The 11,077-nt window shown below is 43.8% G+C and overlaps 1 protein-coding gene across 1 annotated transcript; it reads right to left on the bottom strand.

Annotated features, from left to right (window-relative positions):
- Positions 1–509: 509 nt before the first annotated feature.
- On the bottom strand, positions 510–11,075 carry clrn1 (clarin 1; the record flags this gene model as incomplete). The annotated part of the gene is made up of 3 exons (XM_020621847.1): positions 510–2,865; positions 4,802–4,981; positions 10,832–11,075. Coding segments are annotated over 3 exons (690 nt in total), but the record flags the coding sequence as incomplete, so codon positions are not given.
- Between the last annotated feature and the right edge of the window lie 2 nt (positions 11,076–11,077).

Raw genomic sequence — 11,077 nt, forward strand, 5'->3', positions numbered from 1 at the left:
AAAGTTCAAGGGGGCCGAATACTTTCGCAAGGCACTGTAAATTCCTTAATTAAACTACATGTTTGAAAATCATCGGTAGTCAGTCACAGGCATGTCATTTTTACTGAATTAGTTTTTGGAGATGCACGTTAGTTTGAGTTTCATCCTGCCCTGGTGTTTCAAATGGCCTTGAGCAGAGTTCACGCAGAATCAGCTCCGTATCAGTGTCACTGCAGCTGCTCTGAGGTCAGATTGCAAACACCATGTTATATTTGTGCACCATTTGCTTATTTGTGCTGTGTAAAATGTAACGTTCTGATGACGCTACTTGTGTGTATCAGTTCTAATGCTTTGTTGCCCTTATGTAACTTTTTATTTTAAGACTAAGTGTTCTTTGTTGCGCGGAGTGGCGGCAAGTTACAGCAGCTGTGTCCTCATTGTGTTCTTTTCCGTGTTTTTATGAAGTCCTGTTCTTATGGTGTTATGTTGGTTGTTTTCTATTGCTGCTGTAACACAGAAATTTCCACACTGTGGGATCAATAAAGTACCTACTCTACTCTACTCTACTCTACTTGTAAAGAAACGGCTAGTACAGGATGCCAATCGTACCTGCAGCTGAAGCTTCACTCGAGACACGCACCTCACACACTGACATGGATTGGCTGTCTTGTTTTGTGCCCTGAGCTCCATCTTACAGGCAACTTCAACGTGTCCACAGATATGAGATAAAAGGTCAAAAGAACCTGACGTAGTATTAACAAGTATTATAAAATGACAGAAGAGGAGTCAGTCTGATTTTCAGTTTTTACTGAGGGGTACAGAAAACAACATGGGCATCTGTCTAGGATCATTTTAAAAACTTAAACTATTTATTGCAGACCATAAATTACATAGTGCAAAGGTAAACTAAGACAATACTGAGCACCTAGTGGTCTTCAGTGGAACTGCAGCCTGGCAAGTGAGGATGCAGGAACCACACACTGTTGACTGTCCTGCCTTTTTTAACACATTTTGTGCTTTACAATTAATCACAGAATTTATGTGAGTTTCATTTGTGTTGCAGTAACCCAGAATCAACAGATGACAGAAACAATTTCAAAGTCTGTCTCCTAGAAAGAGCATTTATGTATAGACGGTGACACGTGAGAAGAGCCTCCTGACTGACCAAGTCACCCAACCAGCAGGGTCACTGATCAGTCAGCTGACCATTGTCCTGATGACCTGATTGATCAGTTTATTCCCAGAATATCAGCACTCTGCTGGACGCTGGGTGGTGGTTTGTCCTTTAATTTGTCACCCAGCTACAACTCATTTGAAGCAGAAAATACATTTAGACAGAAACAATGCTGAATTACCTTTTTAACACCATTGAGGAAATATGTATCTGGCAAGTTGTACAAATACCTCACATGCTAAAAATACTTGATAATGAATGTAAGAGTAAAATGTTCAGACAGCGTGTGTGTGTGTGTTTTCCCTCAGAATCCCTGAGCTCACAGTCCAGCCTCCAGCTGCAGTGGCTCAGCATCATGAGCCACTGTATGTTAAATGTTCTGTCCGTTCTGAACATAATCTAAAATACACCGTCATCATTAACCATGTAACAGTTGATCGGCATCTTTTTACACTTGTAAAGTGTCAGATTGCTGATAAATGTCCATGAACACTTCAGTGACTCATGTTTTTTTAGTGGGATAAACAGAAATCCAGTCAGTGTCGGAGGAGCTGGAACCACATGCTGGAGTTTTTAAATGAACATACTGATCACTGACTATAGCGGGGAGAGCAGAGAGTTGATCAGTGGTGTAAAATGTTCTGACTCCAGCTTCTCCTGTGTGAATGTTGTCTCCTGTCCCAGGAAACTTAGTGCTTTGGTTGTGGATGGAACCAGAACGCTGAGGGGCTCCGGGGCCTGTTGACCCCCACTGTACACGTCACTTTCATTATGCCACGCCCAGAATATGGTGGACAGATGACGTCTCATCTGGCCTGTCTGTTCTATTACTACATGTATATTCTATGCCTTTTTTAACTTGCATTGTTCTGACTTGGTGTTTACTGTAAATGTTTTGTGTTCTAATGTACAGCACGTTGTTAAGGCTGCTATATAAATAAAGTAGTGTTGTTGTTAGCCTGGAACACCTCGGGAGTCCCCCAGGAGGAGCTGGGGAGACCCTGCTGCCCTCATGACCTGACCCCTGGCTAATGGTGGATGGATGGAACCGACCAGGACTCTAGAGCTGAAATGTTTAGGTAATTCATTGACTGATAGAAAAAATGATTAGCAACAACATCTGATGAATCATTTCACTCATTTCCAGGCCAAAATGTCAGAAATGCTCTGGTAGCAGCTTCCAGAATTTCAGTACTTTTAGACATTAGAATGTGTGAATACACTGTTTTCTAACAGTTGTTTGGTGACTCAGTTAAATAATCTGCAGACTGGGTGATGGAAGAAAAGCCCCGTTGGACTTCAGTGCTACAGATTTAACAACATTCTGTGTTGAGCTGCAGTTTGTCAGACGAAGTGACGCATCAGAAAATGTGAAGAAGGCTTCTACTTCTACCAGCTGATATCTCCTTTTTCCATCTTGTCTTGGTCCAGCAGCCCTTCAGTCTCTCAGTACATGAGGTCGGCGGCCCCCCCGGTCAGCTCCAACTCTTTGCTTTCCTGGAATGGAAACTGGATTCCTGCCAGTCGGATCAGCAGGACATTGACTCCGTGGAGGAGAAAGACGAGGAAGAAGAGCCAGAAGGATCGGTCGTACCGTTCCTTGTACGTCTGGAAGACGAAGTTCACCTCATTAAAGTTGGCGATGCGCTCGGACAGATGGTGAAGCTTTACCTCTGATGCAAACAGGATCATCACCAGACAGCTGCACACACCTGCAGGGAAACAGGACCATCACTAAAACTGCAGACTAACGGTTCTCTGCACAGACCAGAGCAGGTAGCTGCTTCTGTTTCAGGCTGTCTCCTTTTATTCCTCGGAGCTCAGACTCTCCTGCCTCAGGTTTGGTTTCCCTAATTGCAGTGATTATCAGACAATGACACTGTAGCTTTAATCATCCACTTTAAACTAACCCCCCCACTTTCTGCACCACGGTTCCAGGTTCAGTGCCCAGAGGGAGCTTCTGACCGGCTGACAAATCCAGACCACAAGTAAATGTTACACATTGGAGGTGGGTGAACTTTCCACAACATATCATTGTACAGCAAATCAATTACAATATTTAGTTAAGTGGATTCAGAAGGATAGTTGTAATAGCTCGTGGATAGAACTAGAACAAAATCAATGCAAAAATGCTTCAGTTACAGACCTCGCCTTCCTACCATACTCAATTAAGAAAATGAACTATTTCAAAAACATCACAATCTCTGCAACTCTGACAGCCTGGTGGAAAGCAAACAAAACCACTAAATCATCATCAACACCATGCAGATACACTCCAATTTGGCATAACCCTGACTTTCCAGTTAATAATAATCCCATCTACTTTCCAACATGGCAACACAAAGGAATAACTCACCTTCATCATCTGTTTGAAAACAACCAGTTTATATCATTTAATACATTAGTCCAGAAGTACCCGATGATTACCTTCATGCTACTTGGACCTGTCAACCCGTTTACTCCCTCTGGGTAGGAGTGACAGAGAAACTCTCCACAACCCCCCATCCCCGTCACTCTGTCTGCTCAGTAATGTCACAGAAGTCGACCACCTACCAATTAAATATAAAAACCCACTTCTTATCTCTCTAACTATTGCCAAGAAAACGATCTTTTTAAACTGGAAATCCAAAAATTCATTACCCATCAACCACTGGACCAACCTTCTTATAGAATACATCACACTAGAGAAAATATCATCCACCCATAAGAATAATATACCAACCTTCACTGACACTTGGGATCCATTTCTAACCTCTTTTAACTTAAACCAGATACCTGAGGCCGAGGCCACACACATTCCCACAAACTCCTAGAAATATAACAAGCTGCTTTTTAACTTCATTATTTTTTACTGTTATTAGTTCTCATTGTCCATGCTACTGTTTTGAGTGCCAGTCACACCGATCAAACCAAATTAAGTGAGAATATTACCTACCCCCCCCCCCTTTTTTTTTTCTTTTCCTCTTCCCTCTCTTTCTAATCATTTACCAATCTATTCATTTCATTTATGCTTGTTTTATGAATGTGTTTACATATATATGAGTGTATACATAAGTATGTGAATGGAAAAGTATATGATTGATATTGCTTTATTCTTTTTTTTTTCTTTATTTTATTACTACAATCATTCCTTTACATTTATACCCTCTCCACTTTCCTAGTTTATTTGGTTTAATTCTTTTTTCTCTTAAGTAATGAATATCAGTCTGCATAGAGTTGGATACACACACACTACACACCTTCACACACACAACTCAATACCCTCAATTAATAATACCTTTGCCTCTTTTGTTAATGCCTGTTGTCTCATTTGTATCAAGTAGTCTGTTATGTGGTTTGTCCTGTAAATGTGTTATTTTGTGTTGCAATTAAAGAAAAAAACAACCTTTCCACAACATAACATGATACTGTGGAGTATTTTTGCCATGACAACATCTGTCTGTTCCCTCACTGATCAGTCTTGTGATCAATCATGTGATCAGTTGAGAGCTGCTGCTAAGCTGGAGAAAGTCACTCATACATGTGTTGCATTTTCGCTGTTTGCACTTGATCTGTGGTGGCACGAAATGTAAAAGCAGCATCACACTGTCAGGAGAAACACCAGTAGAACAGCAGTAAGAGGAGTAATGTTTCAGGTGTGTTGCTTACAGCAGATGGAGGTCCACAGGTAAAGTCCCATGGGGCCTTGTAGCGTCTTGTAGGGTCGGCCGAAGGCGTTGAAGAAGAAGAAGCCGGAGGCCACAGAGGAGAGAAGGATCACAGCACCACAGAAGAAGATGACAGTGACATGGACGCCTGCTGGGACAGCGCTCAGTAGGTCCGGGATGACTGGGAGGGGACACAGAAACGTGCAGGTGGAGCAAGTGAGAGCTCGTGACCTCCACATCAGAACCAGACCCAGAACTGTGCGTTAGTCATATCTGCTTTCATAATGGAGGTTATTATAGGAAACGGAGTAAATGCAGATGCTAGAAATGATCAGCTCATGAGTTGTTCCCTCAACCAGACACAACTTCAGAAAAACATTAGAAAGCACCTTAATGAACGAGGAATAATAACTAGTAGCCGTTCTCTCACCGGTGTGTACTTTTACTTTGTGTGCACTTTGCTACATACAGTAAAAACTGTGAATGCAGAACTTTTAAATAATCTCTAAAGTGAGGTATCTCTCCCATTCCTGTTCGGACCCCTGAGGAGGCCTCTACCCATGGAGAGATATGTTTTTATATGTAATCAGAGTATTTCTTAAGTGTAATTGGAGTATTTCTGCTTTCTTAAATGTAATCAGAGTATTTCTACTTTCTATATGTAATCAGAGTGAGAGCTCCTGCTAAACACTGATGGATTTAATCTAGCTACTCTGGAGGTCGTACCTGTAAGTCTTTGTTAAAAATTTGGTTGGTTGGTAACTACGCAGCTGAGTGAATGAGATCTATGGCCGAGAAACATTATTCTCTAAATATTTCTGAATTATTCCTATCCACCTTAAACTCGAATCACATGGAACCACGGATCCTGAAATAAGAATTATTTGCAATATTGATGTAATTATTGAAATGAAAAAAACGCATAAACTTAATATTTATTCTAAATTTAATTCATACCTCATACAAACTTATGATGCTCTTTTAGGAGAAATATTTAATGTACGAGACCAATAATTAAAGAACAGAGTTAATTCAGTTCCAGACACATAGAGGAGGGTTAGGTGTTAGGGTTAGCGCCGACAGTGAAATTAATCTGTAGCTGTGGAGAAAACGAGCTTCACAAGTTAGAAAAACAATTATTCCTCTCATCTAACTAAACTATTGGTAATAAACTAAACCCTATGGTTGTCCTCTCTCTACACCTAAATGTCTGTAGCCACTAGGCCCGTCCTGTAATACTGCCCCCTAATAACATCCAATAATACTGTTATAAAACCTATACAACGGATACGCGAAATCATGACAAATTAAGGTTTGGGCTTTCAATGTAGGCGGACTCAGGGTAATAAAACAATCAAAGGTCATAAAGCCGATCACACCTACACTGACAGGAGCTGCTTCCTATATCTCTGTCCCACTCATGGTCATTTCTACTGTTGTGACATGAGACACGATGTCTGAGGCTTTTTCCTGTGACTCAGTCTGACAGTTGTGGTTCTGTTGCCGTCGCACATCTGTGTGTGTAAAACTAAGATTTGAATCTTACAGGCTCTAGTTACTTTATAAGCTTTAGTTACTTTTCATACCTGTATTTGCCTTATTTATATATTAAAACTGTATTGATGACAGCCAAATTTTACTGAATTGAAACTTTGGAACTGTATGCTGTAACTTTTGTGAAGACATGATGTCTATACCTTCAGGTAACCAGGTGGCCTACTTTACATTTTAACACAGACCTGTTGGCCCGTTTAGCTTATTCACATAGGCCCGTTTAGCATATTCACCAGGTCCTGCTTTTGTCCTGCAATAACTGTTATGGTTGTCCCCCTCACCAGGAGGGTGATGGAGAACTGAGGTTGGACTCAAGATGGCTGACCCAGGTGCTAGTACAAAAAAAACAGGCTTTATGGAACAAAAACGCAAAGTAACATAACGGGCCATGTACATACATAATCAAAGCAGGGCAGAGAAGGTGAAGGAGACCTGGACGAACACGTAAACAGATAAACTAACAGCAGGAAGGGATGAGGACGGACAAGTGAAAAAAGGGTAGCAAAACAAAAACCGAAAATCAACCGTACAGGGACTGTCAGCGTTATATCAGTATGTATTACGAAACGCATAAATAACCTGACAATAACCTACACAGACGGGGTCTGCAGCGCAGACAACCAATTGTTCAGTATTCATTGATTAGCTTCCGACCTGAAAATCACAACACACACACACACCTGGTTTAGATCACATTTCAGTAAGCAGGCGTGGGCAGAGGTTGACCTGTTCACGCCAAATGGCCAATAGGATTACAAAGCGTGAAATGCTGTACCTCTGTACAGGACGGTCTCTGCCCGAGAAGATAAATGTAACCAGAAAAACATACCTCGTGGTTCAGAGAACAGATTTACTGCGTGAGCTCTGTCTCTCTGATCCCAGCGCTGCCTTGCCTGACCTGTGCCCAGACTTTGAGTAAACTTTGTTGATTTTATACAGTCCTCTCCTGTCTTCACTTCTCGCACTTTCAATAAAAAAACGAGTAAAAATCTAACAAACACAAAGTGTCTGTGCAGATTCTCAGTCATCCAGGTCATAGTAAACTGAAAAAACCTAGAAAAAATCAACTGGACTAGATTTCTAGATCGAAGACGTTTCACCTCTCATCCAAGAGGCTTCATCAGTTCTGACTGACTGGTGTTGAGCTGGAGATATTTATCCCCCTCGGTGGTGTTTCCGTCCTTTGAAGGCCAACAATGTCCCTTAACAACTGAGTCGTTATAGCCCAGTATCGGTGAGAGTCGTTACCTGTCTTTGGATCCTCTCCTGTGGACCAACGCCTATTGTCCTGGTGGGCATGTTTGGGCAGAGATCTCAAAACAGGGTTGTAGATGGAAGACAAGTTGTGTCTTAGTCCACCAGCCCTATTTAGTGAGGGGTGTTCTATTTTTACAAAAATAGCTTCCTTAACTCCTCTCTCAAACCAGCGATGTTCTCTGGAGAGGATCTGGACTTCACTGTCCTCAAAAGAATGTCCTTTGTCCTTCAGGTGGACCAGTCTCTGCCGCAGGGTGTTCCCTGGTTTAAAGTTAACTGGGATATTGTGGTTGTGAAAGATCCTTTTTAACTTCTCTGAAAACCCAGCCACATAAGGGATGACAGTGTTATCCCCTCTTGTTTCTGGTTTCTCCCTGTTGGTGTTGGGCCTCTTCCTTGCTTTGATGAAGGCCCACTTAGGGTATCCACAAGCCTTAAGGGAGTTCTGGATGTGTAGTTTCTCCTTCTTGGCCCCTTCTGTAGTTGTGGGCACTTCCTCTGCCCTGTGATTTAAAGTTCTGATGACTCCCAGTTTGTGTTGAAGTGGATGGTGTGAGTCAAAAAGCAGGTACTGGTCCGTGTGTGTAGGTTTCCGATATACTGCTACCTTCAGGCCTCTGTCCCCTCCCAAGTGGACTGCACAATCCAGAAAGGCCAGGCAGTCATCTCTGGCATCCTCACGAGTGAACTTGATGTTGTCATCCACAGTTATGTTTGGTGAAAGCTTCTACCTCCTGGGTCCTGATTTTAACCCATGTGTCACGTAACAAACACAAACCATTGTTTTTAAACATTTCAATGATTTCCTCACACATATGTTGTCAAACTGGCGGTCCTCGGCCCATCTTTGCTCCTAAAGGACTTGGCCTTTCCTGGACGCCACTGTGGTGCCAAATCACCTGGTTCACATGGAGCCATCATTTCATTGTTTTACCTCATTACTGGCCCTGAAATGCATCTGGCCTGAGTTTTGTTGGTGCTGCAGCATCAGGATTTAAGTGTTTACTTTGAACAGACCCGAAGTGATGATGTGTCACGTCCAATAATGAGCTGCTGGATTGTTTTCAATGTGGTACAAGACACAGATGATTGACACATCACTGTTGTCAGTTTTAACTGTGATTTTATGTACAGTCCCGACTTTTTCTGATTTGGGGTTGTAAGGTCATTAAAAAACAAAATATTAAAAACCAAAACACCATAAAATCTCCTGAATAACCATGAAACCTGGAACAAATGATGCAGATGTGGACTCTGCCAAACCAGCGGAGCAGCAGGGTGGCTGTGTGTCAGCTCATCCATGCATCTGTGTGTCAGCTCATCCATGCACTGTGTCAGCTCATCCATGCATCCATGCACTGGAGGAAGATGAATAATTAGATGATGTGCGGACACGCAACACACGCAGGCTGTGGGCATGTTACTGGTGGGGGGTTTAATTTGGACCAGTCGCTGCTTTGCTTCTAATCATTCGCGTGTGTCTGGTCTGTGCAGAAGCTCACGCAGTGTCCGCTGCGTCTTCTATTTGACGGCCTGGTGTGTGTGTTTCCTGCTCTAAGTTCACCAAAATAAAAGCTTATTGAACTTTTCCAGTGTGAATCCAGCTGGAAGAAACTGCTCAGTTTTGATCTGTCATGGATGCATCAGTTGTGCTACAGCCTGGATGAGAACAGAGCAGCTTTGTCTCCCCAGAACTGGTCCAGTCAGGCAGAAACCTCATTAGTGAAGGATGGCTGCTCTCATTAACTGGGACCAGTAACCACGCAGCTCTGCAGCCCCCACCCAGAGGGGTTTCTGTATACAGCAGGAGGCCGTGGAGCTGGGTCCCCGGTCCAGAAAGTTCAGACCTGCTCCTTCAAGCAGACTTTACAGATGTGGTCCTGTTTGTTTCACACTCAGACGATGGAAAACACATTTGGCTTTGCTTGGTTCCGGGCGTCTCCAGTCACTTCTCAACTAGCGGAATAACATGTCAGTGTTCTGAGTTTTCGTGGCTGCACAGGTCACACGGGGTCTGTGACACCGTCCCCGTTTTAGTGAGATTCTCATTTGCTACATTATGGACTGTATTTATATAGCACTTTCTCGCAGTGTGTTGCACTGGCCAAAGCACTTTACAGGAGGTCATACACCATTCACCCATTCACACACCGATGATGACAGGCTGCCACGCAACGGCACTAGTCAAGCCACCGGAACAATTCGGGGTTCAGTGTCTTGCTCAGGGACACTTAGGCATGCGGGGAGACCGGGAGTCGAACCACCAACTTACTGGTTAGGAGACGACTGTCCTACCTCGTGAGCCACAGCCACCCTACATTAAATCTCAAACCCCCCCTTCCAGACCGGCCAATGTGTTCCTGGGTCTGAAAGTGCGACTCATACCCTGGTCTCAGGCCCGGACTGTTCTGGACTAAAGAAACGCATCACAGGACTGTTACTATATTGTGTGATGTCACGCAGAGCTGTCTACTGTTTTGGTCACTCAGTGTCTCACCAATAGGGCCGCAGCTACTGATTCATGTGTTCATCAGCTTGTCCGTGGGTTTGTGTGTTACGTCACACAATGTTCTTATTGTGTGTGAGCAGCAGGTTCCTGCGCTGCAGCAGCCGATCTTCACGTTCCACACATGGGAGCAGGCAGGGGCGTAGGTTTGGTCTCAGCATTGGTAGGGGACAACCCTTGGCTCAAATACTGGCAGGGACGTGTCCATACCGTCCATATGCTAAACTACACCCTCGGGAGCAGGTTTAGAATCACGACTGTCTCCATCTGTTTAATAAAACATTTCAGACTGTACTACAAACTACAAACTGTCAGTGGGGGAGGAAGTACTTCATGTCAAAGTACAGTACTAACATAAGTAAATGTCCTGCATTCAAAATGTGTGTAAAAGTACAAAATGGTGTAGCCTACTTGTAATATCAACTGTGTTTCCTCGATCTGATAGTTTTGTTGGTCTGGATCTGTGAAGTTACTAAATACATGCAGTAGCTTACAGTAAAACGAACAATGCGCAGTAGCAGTACTCCAGTAAAGTACAAGTAGTCTACTTTGAAACAAACGCCTACAGCTGGACATGTGAGGACAGCGGCTGCACGCTCTACGTTTTCCGTGTAAGATCACGGAGGACAGACTCGGGTGGTCTTTAATCCCATAGGCGGATTTCTCTGCAGCCTGATCCTAAACCTGTCCCCCTTATCTGGCGCCTGAACTCACCTGAGAACCGGGACGGTCTCCCTCCCAGCCCGCACTGCTTCACCCTCTCTCCCTGGAAGAGCCCGTAGCTCAGCTCTCCCAGGAACTTGTTCAGCTCGGGTCCGGTGGCGTTGACCAGCTCGGCCCCGGTCCGGCACAACATGGTCCCATTGATCCAGAACGGCAGACCGGTGGCTACCGCGGCCGTCAGGGCGCAGGAGAAGCCGACGAAGCCGGACACGGAGAAGAGGAGCTGCTTCTGTCGGC

This window comes from Monopterus albus, unplaced genomic scaffold (assembly GCF_001952655.1).
Source record: "Monopterus albus unplaced genomic scaffold, M_albus_1.0 scaffold268.1, whole genome shotgun sequence".
Lineage (NCBI taxonomy): Eukaryota > Metazoa > Chordata > Actinopteri > Synbranchiformes > Synbranchidae > Monopterus > Monopterus albus.